We start from the raw sequence: 17,293 nt of genomic DNA, 5'->3' as shown, positions 1-17,293 counted from the left end.
TATATATATATATATATATATATAAATCTATCTATTCATGTGTTTTCATTCTCGATGCGTCAATTTAGATAATGTTTTAGATTAATATCAACATAAAGGTGATAAGTATCTAAAAGTTATTCCTCCTTTGGACTCTAACAAAAGGAGGATTCAAAAAAACTCAGAAAAGATAGAAGTTTAACTACAAGAAGAACTCTGAGAGATATCATATATATATATATATATTATTAAAAGTAGTATTTTTTTTCATGCTTAGGTAACACACATTATAAGAACTTATTTTTTTCTAAGAGAGTCACCTTAGCATTTATTTTATTAATTACAAATAGAATTATATACAAACTCAAATCTAATTTAAATTTTACTAACTTTACATATTTTATATGGACTCTATTTGACAAATATTTTTTTAATATATTTTTCATCATAAATTGAGATAATCCACAATAAAAGAGTTACGTCAGCATTTATTTTTTTAATTACAAATAGAGTTCTATACAAACTCAAACTTAATTTAAATTATACTAACTTTACATATTTTATATGGACTCTATTTAATTTACAATTTTATAATTTAATATATATATATATATATATATCATATAAAATCATTATATGAAAATCCAACTATAATATATTTATATTTAATTTTTTTAATAAATTTTATACAATAAATATTTCTACATATTTTTATTTTTCAAATGAAAATAAAAGATAATTTAATAGTTAGAATTACTTTTAATTTTATATTACTAATTCTTTTTTTAATTTAAGTACTATTATTTTTAATATCAAAATTAGTATTTATTTTACTATCTTATAATTTAATATATATCATACAAAATTATTATATGATAATTACACTTTTATAATATGATAGAACTAAAATTATCAAAATACACAAATAATTTAACTAAAATTAAAAATATATATATATATATATATATGTATTCAAGTAACAATTTTATAAAACGAAATAAATAATTAAAATCATACTTTAATTTTAATTTAAAATTAAAATTAAATTTAAAATTATTATTTTATAACGCACATTATACCATCATCGAAAACAAAATATAGTACATGTATTGCACGGGTCAATTGTTACCATATTATTAAAATTAATATTTTTTTTATGCACATTATAAGGGTTTACTTTTTTCTAAGAGAGCCACGTCAATATGTATTTTCTTAACCACATTGTCAAGCATGAAGCCATTTTGGGACCCCCAATGCTCTCTCCTCAACAAACAGAGGCTGCTTCGGTTCTCCATGCAATGCGTTGGGCATCCCAGCAAGGTATCCAGTGCCTCCTCTTGCAAACCGATTGCCTGATTTTGGTGCAACTCTTGCATACCTTCAAGCAACATAGTGATTGGCAGCTTCACTCCCTTTTGAATGATATTTTGTTATGCTCTAAAAATTTTATATATGTTGTCCTAGAAAAAGTAGATAGAGCCGAGGTACACTCTGCTCACTCTCTTGCAACTTCTGTAAGAAAGGCTTTTGATAATTAATGCAATTTCTATGCTGCTTTAGTCCTCAAAAAAAAAAAAAAAAAAAAAAATTAGATGTAGAGTTCTATAGAAATCCAAACTTAATTTAAATAATACTAACTTTACTATTTTATATGGACTCTATTTGACAAATATTTCTTTTCCATATATATTTTTTTTCTTCTTAATTCTTTCAAGGGTATTAGAATTTTTTTTTTAATGCTAAATTGTCTTCTTTTTTTTTTTCTCTCTTATTTTTTCGTGCATTATTTTATACCCAATATCAAAATTATTCTATATTATGGATTTATCATTTAAATTATAGAGTGATTCTATGGATGAAATTATGCTTCATTTTCTACATTATTTTATATAATCATAACTTGCAGGAGGAAAAACCTATATAACAATGATACTCTCGATGAACTTCTAAAATTTGGATTTATTGCTTGAGTTACTTTTTTAAATTGTTGAATAGTAAATTCTTTTATGTTTTGATATCATATCTCAGATGATTAATCAATTCACGTACTAAGATGTATTTATCGTTTTGGATGTTTTTATTATTATTTTTTTTTGAGTTTAAATGTTGTTACGTGATTCTTTCTTAGTTAGTCGTTGTTGAATTTCTTTTATATAGTTAATATTTTAATTTAATTAAGAATGTTTATTTCACAATCTTATAAATTAATATATGATAATCCAACCACAACATAAAAGAAAATTAAATATATATCTATTTCTACATATTTTTATTTTCTGAATGAATATAAAGAAAATTAAATAGTTAGAATTACTTTTAATTTTATGTTACTAATTCTTCTTATAATTTAACTATTATTTTTAATATCAAAACGAATATTTAATTTACAATTTTATAATTTAATATATATCATTCAAAATTATTATATGATAATTATATTTTTATAATACGATACAACTAAAATAATCAAAATACTTAAATAATTTAACTAAATTTAATATATATAAGTATTCAAGTAACAATTTATAGAATGATAGTGCCAATATTATCAAAATAAATAATTAAAATAATACTTTAATTTTAATTTTAAATTAAAATTATTCTTCTATAACATACATTGTACATCAAATATTTTTTTTTTAAAAAAATTGCACGTATATTGCACAGGTCAACTGTTAGTATATATATATATATATTAGTAGTATTTTTCTTTTCTTATGTAGCGCATTTTAAAGGCTTACTTTTAAAAAAAAAAAATCACATCAACATGCATTTTCCATTTACATATAAAATTCTATACAAATTCAATTTTAATTATAATAACCAATTTTATATAGATTTTATTTGAGAAATGCTTATTTTTCACCATGTATTTAGGTTTGCCGTTGTCAAATTTTTTTATATAGTTGATATTTTAATTTAATTATTATGATATTGGAAAAAAAATATCTCAATATACAAATAAAAAAAATAAGACAGAATGTGCTTAATTATATGCATCGCACATATCAAATTAACTTTCTTTTATATTTTATATTTTTTCCTATCTTAATAGTGTCTTAATATTAATTTATATTTAATTTATTATTTAACATGAAATTATTTATTACAAAATATTTATATTTTATTTAAATTTTATATACATATTTACAATATGTATAAATAATGCCAAAAGAAATTAAAGAAAAAATCAATATTGTACATAATTAATTTATGTATTTTCTTCTTAATCCAATCACAACATATTTATATTTAATCCTTTAAATAAATTTTGTGTAATTCTATTTCCACTTATTTTTATTTGCCAAATAAATATAAAATAAATAAATAATTAGAATCACTTTTAGTTTTATATTACTAATTTTTTTCTTCTAATTTAACTATTATTTTTAATATCAAAATGAGTGTTTATTTTATTATCTTATAATTTAATATATATCATATAAAATCATTACATAATATTACACTTTTATAGCACCATAGAACTAAAATTATCAAAATAAACAAATAATTTAACTAAATTTATTATATATAAGTATTCAGGTAATACTTTTATAAAACGATAAAGTTAAGATTATTAAAATTAATAATTAAAATTAAAATTTTATTTTAAATTAAAATTAAAATTATTCTTTTGTAACACATATCATAATATAAAATATCATTACATTAATTAAAGTTAACTTCATTGTGATTTTATGTGAGACATCATATTTTTATAAGTGATTTACCTACACGTGTAGCATCTAATTTGATATTGATTGATTAAAATAATGGAACTCAATACTTTTTTTGTTAAAGTTTTAGAAGATAAATTAATAAATATCAAATGATAAATAGTGTGAGTATTATTTTAAAGAATCATGATTCATCGAAAATGATGATATTTGATTTCAGGTTGAGAATATATCCCCTTTTTTTTAACTTTAAAAGAAATTATTTTTATGAGCGTATTTTACATAGGATCACATACAGTGATAAATTTTTGTATCAACCATTAGATTGTTAATATTTGTTACACATAAAGTATTAAGACTCAAAATTAAAATTTCATTTTAAAAATAAATTTCATACATTATACGAATCACATACTAGTGGATAATAATAAAAGACTAATTTCAGTTTAAATAGGAGACGCAATTCACTTTGGATTGTGATTCTCATATATCAAACCAATCCTGTCCCATTCCTTCTTGAACTATATATGTATTTGGATTCTCTAATAATTTCATTCTCACTCATCATTACTCCCTCTATATATGTATTTGGATTCTCTAATAATTTCATTCTCACTCATCATTACTCTCTCTCTCTCTCTCTCCAACCATGAAGAAGAACTGTGTGCTACTCTTCTGTATTGTTTTCTTCCTTGTTTCTGGAATATCAGTAGAGTGTCACAATCAAACTTTTAATGTGTTAGATTTTGGAGCGGTTGGAGATGGATCTACTGATGACACCCAGGTCAAAAATATTTTCGATTTTTAATTTTTTTTAATAACATTATTATTGTTGTTTGAAAATCCTTTTTTTTTTATGGATTTGTTTTGGCACTTCACTTCTCTTTACTTCAGTTTCACAATTTTTTTTTTCTTCTCTCAGTGAAGAAAAAAAAAATCACAGAAAAGTACAATACAGATGAATGCATATGCATTGCACCATTACATTATGTCATTTTATTTTGTGAAAAAGCTTATTTGTTTGTATTGTTATATTGTTTTCCAAATATCATGGACCACTTCAAATTATTATCAATTAAATTTATGTTTATATATATTTATAGTATTATATAAAATTTACATTGTCACGTAAAACTTTTTATCTAATTGGTTAGATTAAAGGGTAATTGATCAATAAATTCCATATGGATGACTTGTGAACCCTGCAGTTCTAATTGTTTTATAATAAACCTGTAAGTCCTATTTAGTGTTGGTTTACGTTTTTGCCCATAATGTATGTTATTAATGGTAATGTTTTGATATAAATGTTGATATATGAAGATTGCAAATGTTACAAGTTTGCCACGTTTGGAAAAATGGTACTATAGTCTTTTTTTAGTTTGTTACGTTGCTTTGGGCCTACCATATCACCACCTCTGTTTGTTGTGCGTCCAAAACGTTCCCATGTTAGCAAGGCGGTCGTCCATTTTCATTTGGGTCAGGCCTTTCGTATTTGTCATTGTTTGTATGGTAACACAATCCACACCGTATAATTTCATTGGCAGCTGGTAGAGGGTTCGAGTAATCACCGTTTCTTCGGTGTGGCTCAAGTCTGTCCACATCCCACTTGCAGCAAGATATATACTCACAATCGGATTGAGCGTCGACGTATAATATTTATCATTTTTTGGAAACCAAATCCGTGGGGTTTAGTGTATTTCGTATTGATCCATATCCGATTTGGTCTGAAAATTCTATTAATCGTGTTCGCAGGTTTGTAGGTTTTTCATGTTTGTGGTGAATTGCGATGTGAGCGGCATCAGATCCCACACTGTTAAGAAAATACCCCCACATCCCATCAAATCAACAACCATTTTAGGAAAAAACCCAAACACTGTATTAGGTGTGTGGCATATAAAATGGGTGTGAGAAGTCGGCCATCGAGCGAGCTGGTGATTTGATAAACCCCAAGTGTATAACGAAGTGTATTTAACATTGTGTTAATGTTGATGTGTTGTCCATTGCTGTGTGTTCTGTGTTTGTTTTTAGGTTGAAGCTTATGTTGATTGAAAATGACACACCCACCGATCGTCATTTCCATATCGAAAATGTAATCACTGAAATTCTCATAACTGTAAAAAAACATTACCCATAAGAAACAAGGGGAAAATGACACAAAATCCCCTCCCAAATAACACAAATGGGATCTTTTGGTGAACATTACCAAATAAATGATACTTCCAAGAGTAAGAAAAATAAATAAGGATCCATCGCTCCAAATCTCTCCCAAAAGGGATTTTTCAATAATTTTCCCTAGATTAAATTCATATCAAATATATATATATATATATATAGATTATAGAAGAATTGATGATTGTAAGAAAAACAAGTTGGATTCCTAGGGTATTATCAGAAAAGATAATAACTCAAAAAATATGTCAAGAAATTTATCTCAAAAAGCAAAGTGTTTTGATTTAACTTTTGTACAATGAGATCTACACTTAATCTAAATTACACTAGACTTTTTTTTTAGATTAATTTTTTAAGTCGATAACATTGTTATTATATTATTAATAATAATTATAAAAAAAAAAGAAAAGAAAAAAGATGCTTATAAGCTTAGTTTTGTGCGCAGTCTTTTGAGGATGCATGGAAGGCTACGTGCTCGGCAAGGGAAGTTTCAGGTTTTAGTCCAACCATGCACGTTCCTGATGGCTACGAGTTCTTGCTACAACCTCTAATCTTTAGTGGCCCTTGCAATTCCGAAGCCGTTAACGTTGTGGTAATTACAATTTTAGATTCATAAATTTTCTCATATCATATGTCATCATTATAGGTCAAATTATTTTTTGGGTCTCAAATATTTTATTAAAATTTTTGTACAACTAGAATCATTACTACAAATAATTTGAAATATTTACTTTGATATGGTGGGCTTATGCTGGCCCAATAACACGGTACAATCTTTCTTTCAACTAGAAATAAGTTACCCTATCATAGATTTCAATATTTTCATTTTTCTCTTATTTATTTATTTTTTAATATATTGTTATTGAATTGTTAAATTGATATGGTTTATTATAGATAGATGGAAACCTAACAGCACCAAGGCATCCTTCAAAATGGAAGTGCGACGGAAGTAATTGCCGTCAATGGATAGGCTTTGTCGAGATCAATGGTCTCTACATTTATGGCTCTGGTACTATTAATGCCCAGGGTACCAAATGGTGGGGTTCCTCCAATGTCAATCACAATGGAAAGGCAAGAAGCCTCATCTCTCACTTCATTTAATTATTTTTAAAATAATTATCACTGTCACACCATTTTAATTTAAATTTGTTGTACAAAATAAGGGGTGGTTTGGCATCCTCTATATAATTCATCTTTTTTATCTTTTTTTCATCACATCACCTCTCTACTTTTTTGCACATCTTTTCGTAAAAAGACAAAAAAATGCACTTATTTAGATCATCTCAAACAACCCTTAAATATTAAATCCTTTTTTTTTTTTTGGGCTTTACTAATATAAGTTTCTTTTCTTCTTTTCAGTACCATGGGTCAAAACCAACGGTGAGTGACACTAGATTCTTTGTTTTTAAATTATTTTGTTCCTATGTTTACATTGTAAGTACTACATAATATTTCATGTTTTTACAGGGGTTCGTAATAGCACATTCCAACAATGTGCACATAAGTGACCTAACCTTTATAGACAGCCCTCAAATGCACATGGCGTTGGAAAGGTCGATATGGGTATATGTTTATAATCTCACTATCACTGCCCCTGGCGATAGCCCAAATACTGATGGCATTCACATTCAACATTCCACACACGTCTTCATAAGCCAAACTCACATTGGGACTGGTATATTATCAAACATAATAATACTATCTCTCTTAATTTTATATCGTGTGACAAAAAAAAAAAAATTTGCCTATGTATACAGCATGCTTTGTATATTGTGCAAGATCTTCTGTTTTCAGATTCCTACATAATTCTATCATTGGAAGCATTTTGCTATGATCCAAGTGAACATGAAGATTTGGAACTGAAAGTCCATGCATGGCACTATACATATGTATATTTTAATTTGGTTGTTTATCAAAATTTAACTCAAAAATATTAATGCAGGTGATGATTGTATTTCCATCGGAGATGGTTCATCATATCTCAACATTAGCATGATCACATGTGGTCCAGGTCATGGCATAAGGTAACAGGGAAAACCTTTTTACAGTTCCCTCTCTCTTTTGTTATTGTTATTATTGTTTTGAAATTGATTTCATTTATTTTTAAATTCTTCTTTGGTAAAAGTATTGGAAGTTTGGGTATAAGAGGGCAATATGAGACAGTAGAGAATGTCTATGTAAGCAATGTGGAATTCAGAGGAACTTCAAATGGAGCAAGAATCAAGACATGGCAGGTAATTTGTGAACATATGATTATTAGTCATGATATCAAGAATATAATATATAAGGCAAATTTGTAAGCTTATCACTTTAATACCAAAAAAAACTCAATGCCTATTAATATCAATAATGTCATTGTTATATTATTCTGATAAATAACTATTCTTCTTGTTAATTTTGTTGTTAATTATATTGTCCCTTTGGCATGCTTAGGGAGGGAGCGGATTTGCTAGGAACATTGTGTTTGAGCATATAAGATCCATTGGTTCAGCTCATCCCATCATCATCGATCAATACTATTGTGATCATACACATTGCAAAAATCAAGTGAGCATTTCTTACTCTATGACTATGACTCTTTTTTTACTTGGATTTTTTAGTTTTGTGCTCAAAAATAGTAATTTTTTGATCTTTTCACAAAACATTAATCTAACTTAACATTGTGATTAATTTAATTAATTTTCACAGAAATCAGCCGTGCAAATTAGCAATATCAGATACAGTTATATTTACGGGACGTCGGAGGAAGATACAGCGATACACTTTGCATGCAGTGAGACAATTCCATGCAAAGATATATATATGAATGACATCTACCTTCAATCGACTCAGCGATGTAAAGAAACAACATCGTTATGTCAAAATGTTGCTGGAAGGAAAAATGGTCCAGTTTTGCCCAATGTCCCTTGCTTGACTGATTGATAAATTTGTACTAATTCAAAATGAGTACCATATCTACTATAGTCAATATTTAGTTAAATTTATTTTGCTAATTTTCGTACCAACTCAAGGTTTTATTCGTAATAAAGGTATCTAAAGTTTGCTTTGCAGAACAAATGTGCTCTTTAATGTTTCGTTAGTCATATGATATATAGATTCACATTTAATATGGGGTGAGTTTTAATTACAATAAGTTTAGTTTACGCATTTTATTCTGATCACTTTTTGAAACTATTCTTATTTTTAAAAAGTTGTCACATTCCAAATAATTCCATGTTTGGGGCATTTTTTTTTTTTTAAAAAAAAAATTTGTGCAATGGGACTTACTAGCTACTAAGGGTGCTCAACGAATATTTTGATATGTTCAAACCAACTAAATCGAACCGAACCGATTCGTCGCATTTTAGATGGATACGAAATGACAAGTGAATAGTTGCGGATTGATTTTTTTTAATCCACCTAATTTTGGACGGATGACGAATTTGAGATTTTTTTTTTACTTTAAGCGAACCGCTAAACCATGAGCACCCCTAATAATTTATAAGACTTTGTATTTTCAATTTGTTTAGATATTTTGTTTGTATTTTCAATTAAAATAGAGTTTAGATATTCTGTTGTGTTTTCAATTTGTTTTCAATTTGGAATCCTTTTATTATATGACAAGTGTTGATATTTGGTATTTTTGTGTAGAAAATATAAGGCTTAATTTTGTCATTTAAAAAAAAAATCAAATTAAATAGTTTTTGAATAAAAAAAAAAGTAATGAAATAGTTTTGATAATGCATGATTTTCTCATATATTTATTATTGGTATTTGATAATTTACTTGATAATCTTTTGGTTATGTTGAGTTTGATTGTTATCTAAAAAAATATTGACAAGTTATTATATTATGTTCAAAATTTGTAACGGTTTAAACCGTTAAACCGATAAACCGATTTGCATTCATCCACCAATCAGTTCAATCTATATCCGATGATCCACGGATGTGGATTGATTTTGAGGGTTTCCCAATCGCAATCAAACCACTAACACCCCTACTAGCTAGAGTATATCTCTTTCACGGGTGTTCTTATACTCTTCGCACCAAAGCTGAGAAGTGTGGAATTTTGAACCAACAAAAAAAAAATAATCATAATAAATAAATAAAAGTGTAGAATAGCAAGACAAATTAGACGAATATTAATGCTATATTCGGGTGTGGTTTGAAATTTGACTTTTTAATTTTTTGATATTTTTTATGAGGTGTAAAAGATTAATTTATTTGGGAATAATTTTTTTAAAATTGTATAAAAAACGTGATATGTATAACTTATTTTTTTAATGATTTTTAAAATTTTAAATTTTGTTAGTGTTTTTTTATAAGTTTTTTAACCCCCCCAAAAAAAAGAGCGGGCAAAAAGGCAACTTTCCAAACAACCCTGTTGAATGAAAAAAATTCACAATTTCATTCATTTGTTTGGGCCGGTAAGGTTTACTACGGATTTTATTTTGATAATTTAAATCGTTTATTTTGTCAAATATTTTGTATATTTCATTCAAAAAAATTAGGTTGACTAATAATTATTATTTGTTCAATTTATTATGTTTGTCACTAAAAAAAAATGTATGACATATTTTTAAAAAATACAATTATTTTTTATTTTTTAATAAAAAAATTAAACAAGTAACAATTATTAGATCAATTTAATTTTAAAAAAAATATATATACAAAATGTCTGAACAATTTAAATCATTAAAACGGCTCATAACCCAAATAACACTCCAATCCAAAATCTAAAATAGAGGATCCTCTTCCCTTTTAATAATGATATGACTATTAGGGACAAAGTCACGGGATTGTCATGGGATAAAACTCTTAAAAATTATTCGTTATATTTTTGTTTTATCTAAATCTCAAAAATTAAATCCATTCAACACATTTGTATTCAAGAAAATAGATAATAAATACATTTTTTAAAATATCAAATTCTTTAAAGTTCAGATTTAAAATTGAAAAATGTCCAAGTAGTCTCAAATTAATCTAAAAGTTAATGCCAACATAGATGTTTAAATCTTATCATTATCCTAAAAGTTTACGCAATAAATGTTTAAAAAAATTTGACTCCAAATTTTTGATTTATTTTCAATTTAAATTATTTGTCTACAAGTAAAATTAACATATATATATATATATATATATTAGTCATTAAACTCAATAAAAAAATAATAGTTTAGATATTTTATGTACACTTACATTGAATTTAATAACAAAAATACTCTCTTTTTTTTTGTATATTTAAAGCAAATCAAAAGATTATAATTTAAATTGAAAAAATAAAAAATTTAATATTTATAACTTAAAATACCGTAATTTAAATTGACAAAATAAAAAATTTAATATTTATTTTATTATAAGTCTCAAAGGATTGTTTTTTATTTGAACAATGCTTGGTAGCCTGAAAAGGAGGTTGACTCGAATGACTCAAAATTCATCTTACTGGTCGTTTGGTGAGAAGGTTGACAGCCATAGTAGACAAAGGCGACAACTGCAGAAGACAAGTTTTCACCCGGTCATCTGAGGGGGCGTCTGGTCAATCGTCTGGGTAGACATCAGGTAAATACTCATTCGGGCCATTCGAGCCCCTTCTTTTTGGGCTGCCAAGAATTAATCTTTTTATTTTTATTTTTTTTATAATTGTCCTAAAGATTTTTTTAGTGAAAATGTGGTCCTTTTTGTCAAAACAAACTTTTTTTTAAAATTATTTATAACTTATCCCTATCAACTAAAAAACAGGTGCCTAAAAAAATCTAAATCAAACGGAGCATTAGTTGTGTTTGATTCCTCTAATTGAAGGTGCGATTTATTTGAGATTCTACAAAGAGAATATATAAAATCCTATAATATTGGTTACGATAATCCAGTACGGTATAGTATTGTAAGTAAGTGGGATATTGAGATTGCGATTTTGATAACATCGGAGCATTGATTGTGTTGTGATTCCTCTAATTGAAGGTGCGATTTATTTGAGATTCCACTGAGAGAATATATAAAACTATATAATATTGGTTACAATAATCTAGTACGGTACAGTACCGTAAGTAAGTAGGATATTGAGATTGCAATTTTGATAACTATCTGTTATCGCAACCTCTGCTTAAACATTCACAGCTCTCTCTCTCTCTCTCTCTCTCTACACGATACAAAGGCCATGTTTAGTTCTCTTTTTAAAGGGTTCATTTGACATGCCTTTGGAGTTAAAATAATCATTTAAAATAAATTAAATTATTTTAGTTAAATAAGAGAAAAAGTTACATTTAATCTATAATCATTTCATTTTTTTCTTATAAAATTCAAAAAATTCAAAAATTCTATTTCAAACGAGACTTTTTATCTCGTTTGGCAACATCACTTTTTAGTTTAAAAGCTAAAAAATACTAAAAAAATCAAAAGTCAATAACTTATACAAAAAAGTCAATTTTTTTTTTTTTACTTTTTACACATTTTTTTGTAAAAAATTAAAAAGGCATCCCAAACATAATTTTTTTATGTCATATTTTAATCAAAAAGTTAAAAAATTACTAAAAAAATTTGTTCCCAAACAAGGCCTTAAAATAACTAAAAAACCAAAATATCAAAAAACCAACTCACAAAGCTCAAAATCACAATTTCAATCAAAATTTTTTAAAATTATTTCTAAAATTCATAATTCATAATCAAACACACTGTTCAAAGCTTAATTTAAAAAATTATTTTCAAAACGGAAACCACGTCACAAAACTCAATTTTAAACTCTTTTTATAACCCAAACCCAAACCCAAATCCAAATCCAAACCCTTTTCTCTGCTTAAACATTCTCAGCTATACTCTCTCTCTCTCTCTCTCTCTCGACGGTACCAATCTTTTCTCTTTTCTCTCTCATCGTTTCTTCGCTTCTTTACTGCAAGTATATATGTATATGTTCGCCACTCATGAATGCTTGTTTAATAGTTGAAACTTTGATGTATTAGGGTTTGTTCAACCGAAAATAGAACCTTTTTTTTGTTGGATTAAGTAGTCGATTCTTGTATGAATTTGATATCGAAAGTAGAGAAATATATCACTGAGATTTGTTTTTAGCTTTGTAGTTTTGTTATATTGTTTGTATCAGATCTCAATTTTGTTGTTCATATAAGAATTTGTGGTTTTGCTTTTTGAATTTTTGTTTTGCAAGTCATTAGCTTATTTATTATCCATGGTAAATTTGTTGGAAATTTAATAGTATTTAATTAACTGTTAATTTTATTTTACTTGTTTAATTGATTGATCTTGCTTGATGGACTTGACTGCATACCATAGTTGTAGACATCAGTCTCTCTCAAATGCTTATGTTAATCTCGCTCCGTTCCGCATCAGTTATAGTTAAATTCTGTGGCATAACATGATTCAAATTGAATTTGCCTTTTGTTTCCTTTACTTTCAAGAATTTTATTCTTGATTTTTGTTTTTGATTTCCTCGGTGGTTGTTCTTCGAAACCTATATATGCCATTGAGAGGAGTTTTTTTTTGTTTTTTTTTTCCTGCTTCAATTTTTTTTTTTGATACTTTCAATCATTCTTTAATGTTGTCCTATCAGGTTATGTGTGGCTTGTTGCTTTATTCTGAGAAGTTAAAACTGTTTCCTGATCAAGTAGTTATTTCCTTAAAAATGTTTCAGTCAGAATATTTTTCATGCTTTTAAATGAATAAGATTGTATTTTTTTTTTGTTAGATGGTGAAATAAGATTGTATTGAAGTATGCTTTTTCAATCAAATAAGAGTAGTGTTGGGAAATGAATAAATGGAACTACAAATCAAAATAGCTCAGGAAGAAAATTATATATCTTCAGGATGGGATCAGCAGTATCTGTTAATTTATCGTACTGTGAAACTAATTAAATGTCTTAAAAAATTTTGTTTTGTTTTTTTTTTTGTTTTCATTCCATCTTTTTCGTTGTTGGGCTTGTAGTCTTCTGTAGTTGAGTTATCTATTTGCTACAAGGGAAACAACTAGGCTAAAAAGAATCTTAGTCTAAAGGAACATAGAAATTGCATGATGAACTGATAGAGGATAAGATCGTAGGTGGAGCTCACTGGGAAAAACATGTTTTAGGTGGCCGTCCTAGATGTTTTTAAAATTCTTCATTTTAATATGTTTCTCTTATTTGTACTTATCAAAAAAAAAAATGTTTCTCTTATTTGTATGTGTTGATTTTTGGGGGAATTTCTGTAAGAAAGCCCTGGAAGCTAAATCCATAATGATTTGTTCAGTTGGAATTGAAAACAACAAACTGTAAATAAAAATTATTTAATTGTGACTTTAAATACTTTCTTTAAATTTCCTAAGGTGGGGAGGTTGTAGCACTTGAGCCCTTTAAAGCTTTTGGTAAATGTATTTGAAACCTTTATTTTATTTTAGGAATCTTTGGTGCTGTTGTACCTTAGTTTTGGAGGTGTACAAATTGATTTAAACTTGTTGGGATTGCTTGTAAACGCTCGTTCGCGTTGAAAAGTTGTTTGGAAACTTGAAAATCATGTTCTAGGGTTGACACCGGTCTTGGTGGTGTCGACACCTTCTCTTTTGTTTGCCACAAGGGTCGACACCAAAGCTGGGAAGGATCGACCCTTGATCTGAATTTGTCCACTGCATTTTGGTGTCGACACCAGCCTTGGTGGTGTCGACACCTTCTCTTTTTTGCTGGCCGCAAGGGTCGACACCAATCTGTGGAAGGGTCGACCCTTGTTCTGAAATTACCCACTGCATTTTGGTGTCGACACCAGCCTAGGGAAGGGTCGACACCTGCAGTGCAGTCGCACTTAGTGTTCTAGATTTCTTCTTGGGTGTCGACACTTGTGTTGTGAAGGGTCGACACCTGCGACTTTTTTTCAGATTTTTCTCACAGTTTGGACCTACTTTTTGGGGATATTTTGACTAGATATTTTGAGTTGACTTTGGGGCTTATATCTATTTTTGACCTAGTACTATATAAAGGCCCTCACTTGACGTTTTCTCTCACTTTTTCTTCCCTTTTCTCTCTCTAAACCGTGAAACACCTTCTCTCCCTCTCAGAAGGCACTTTTCACTCCATGATCCTTAGATCTACTTGTTTGAAGACCTCTCCTCACCTTGCTCCTTGGAATTAAAGTGTAGAGCTTGTCGAGGGCTTCATTTTGATCGGAGCAAAGTTTGGTTTCTCCTCCGTCGACTTTTGGGTTTTTCTTTCTTCTTCCCCTTCTAAGCTTGAGGTAGGGATAAACTACTCCTTGTTATGAGTTTTAACATAGATGTTCGTCATTTTGTATAAATGGTGGGTTGTGATGATTTTGGGAAGTTAGGGTTTTGGAATTTGAAATTTCAAAGGAGGGGTTTTCAAGTATTGAACTCTATGTGTATGTGAGACCTTGAAAAATGGGGTTGTGGGTGTGAAATTTATGAAATTGAGCCTTAGGGTTAAGGTTTGAGAAAAAGGGGCAACATGTCTAACTTGAATGTAACTCATTAATTTGTATAATTAATGTAGTAATTGTGGAAAGATGAAACTGAGTTGGAAATCATGAAATTAGATGTAATTGAGATTGAATGGCGTAGTTGGATTGATTAATCACTCACCTATGAAAATGTTGATAGTTTATCTGTTGATGAATTTACTATCTGTTTAGAAATAACTGTTTTAGGCTATTGGTGGAGGATAGTGTTGATTGTTGTAGACAATGCATGATGATTAGAGAAAATTGAAACTAATCAAATGGGAATATGTCATTGAATATGACGGTTGGAATAATACATCGAATATGTGTATTAATGGATCATTGTATATGATAAGTGTTTAAATACGTTGTATATGTATATTGTTTGGGAGGAGATAGGGGATAGACTCCACTGATACAGCAAATCTGTGTATCATTTGAAATATGGAAGTGTTGAAGTATGGAAGTGTTTTAATATGGGTTATATTCTCATGTAAATTGTGAAGTATGGAAGTGTTTTTAATATGTGCTATAGTCTCATTGAATTGTTTGGCCAGGTTCTAAGCCATAATTATGAATCGAAACTGTATAAATGGAGGAAACTGAAATGAAAAATGGATGTACTTGATGTTGAATTGAGAAGTATTGTAAGTTGGTTTATAAGTGTCAACCATATGTCATATGCTATTTTTTTAGTTATTTCTCATACTTGGTTTAGTATATCTCTGCTGAGCATTGGCTCACCCTATATGGGACATCGGCCTCATTTGGTGTAGCTGTTAAAACAGCTTATAGATTATAGCTTAACAGATTATAGATTATGACTTTAATCAGAAGTTGTTAATCTGTTTGGTGTAATTGTTGGATTATAGATTTAAGTTGCTGAGTAGTGTTTGTTAAATAAGCTGTAAAATAGCTTTTTTAATTAATTTTTATTTTTTGTTTGTCTACATTTCTCATAAAAAAATAATAATAATCTATAGTCCATTTAGGTCTTTTTCTATTTTAAAAAAAATAAAAAATAAAAAAATCCAGGAGTATAACCATAAATTAACATGTTCACAACAGAAGTTGATAATCAGAAGCAAGGGTGAGCAGCTTCTCAGAATCAGTTTTTTTGAGTTAAAATAAGCTGTTAGAATCAGAAGCTGTTTGAAATAAGTTTAACCAGATAGTCCAAAACAACTTTCTCAAAGCTAAAAGCTATAAGTTAGCTTTGAAAAGCTGAAACAAACACCCCCATCATTTTCAGGTTCAGGTGATATGCCACCTCCAAGGACATAGCTTGGGAGGCTTAGAGGCTGAAGATCCCTTTTTATTGTTTACTTTTTTTGTGTATTACATGTAAATTCAAGCCGAGGGCTTAATGTGTATGAGTTAGTACTCTTTTATTTTGTAATCAAGTGTTGGCTTGGAAAGTTGTAAGCCCGTAGGGCATTCACTTTTGTTGTCAACATGTAATACTTTTGTGATAAATACTCTGATAAATAGATGTACACTTTATTCTCTTGAATATATTGTCTATTTCTTGCATCATGAATGTATGAATTATGGGCTTATTTTGAGAGCGTCACAAGACCCTTATCATCTTGGGATTTAAGGGAAAATTTAGTTTCAATGGATCCTTCACATAATATATATATTGATTTTTCGTATCTAAACTTCCACCCATTATATGAAAATTATGCCTTTAATGTTTTTGTTGGCGTCCCTTGCCCTTTTCCATTGTAGAAACTAATTAAAATCTCTCAACTGCTCAAAAGCTTCCAACCAGATCATTTTTTTGTTTGTTTGTTTGTTGATAAGTATGCTTTTGCAATCAAAATATTGTAAAGTGTTATCTGAGTCCGTATCAAAATCTTAAGATTAATGAAGTAGCTTATATTTTATGTATGTAGCATCAAGTTGATAAAACAAAAAATATAAATAAGAGCTCTCTATGGCTAATAGGTTATTTGATTTTTCATTTTTCCATTTTATCAAATTTTGCTGCATTTTGGTTAATTATTACTAGAATTTCTAAATTCACCTGCATAAGTTCATCTCACTTGTAGGATTAAACT

General features: G+C 28.1%; 2 protein-coding genes across 2 annotated transcripts in view; both read left to right on the top strand.

Annotated features, from left to right (window-relative positions):
- Positions 1-6,414, top strand: part of LOC114256092 (protein CLP1 homolog) — a 63,317-nt gene extending 56,903 nt beyond the window's left edge. Inside the window, exon 4 of the mRNA XM_082924616.1 lies at positions 6,271-6,414. Within this exon, the coding sequence (XP_082780742.1) occupies positions 6,271-6,376 (106 nt within the window). The 3' untranslated portion in view covers positions 6,377-6,414. The remainder of the gene's footprint in view (positions 1-6,270) is intronic.
- Positions 6,415-7,197: 783 nt separating this feature from the next.
- LOC145822943 (putative polygalacturonase At2g43860) lies at positions 7,198-8,766 on the top strand. The gene is made up of 5 exons (XM_082921536.1): positions 7,198-7,500; positions 7,768-7,849; positions 7,951-8,059; positions 8,259-8,372; positions 8,514-8,766. Exons 1-5 carry the CDS (start codon positions 7,281-7,283, stop codon positions 8,745-8,747), a joined length of 759 nt encoding a protein of 252 aa, XP_082777662.1. The 5' UTR covers positions 7,198-7,280; the 3' UTR covers positions 8,748-8,766.
- The last annotated feature ends 8,527 nt before the right edge of the window (positions 8,767-17,293 follow it).

This window comes from Camellia sinensis, chromosome 1, assembly GCF_055761805.1.
Source record: "Camellia sinensis isolate YWXY chromosome 1, ASM5576180v1, whole genome shotgun sequence".
Lineage (NCBI taxonomy): Eukaryota > Viridiplantae > Streptophyta > Magnoliopsida > Ericales > Theaceae > Camellia > Camellia sinensis.
This window is presented reverse-complemented; position numbering and strand designations above follow the sequence as displayed.

Excerpts from the sequence above, each read along its gene's own strand:
- LOC145822943 (XM_082921536.1), top strand. The coding sequence starts at position 7,281 with ATGTTTTTACAGGGGTTCGTAATAGCACATTCCAACAATGTGCACATA. Across the intron at positions 7,501-7,767 it reads CCAAACTCACATTGGGACTG|GTGATGATTGTATTTCCATC; the intron begins GTATATTATCAA and ends ATATTAATGCAG. Across the intron at positions 7,850-7,950 it reads GGTCCAGGTCATGGCATAAG|TATTGGAAGTTTGGGTATAA; the intron begins GTAACAGGGAAA and ends CTTTGGTAAAAG.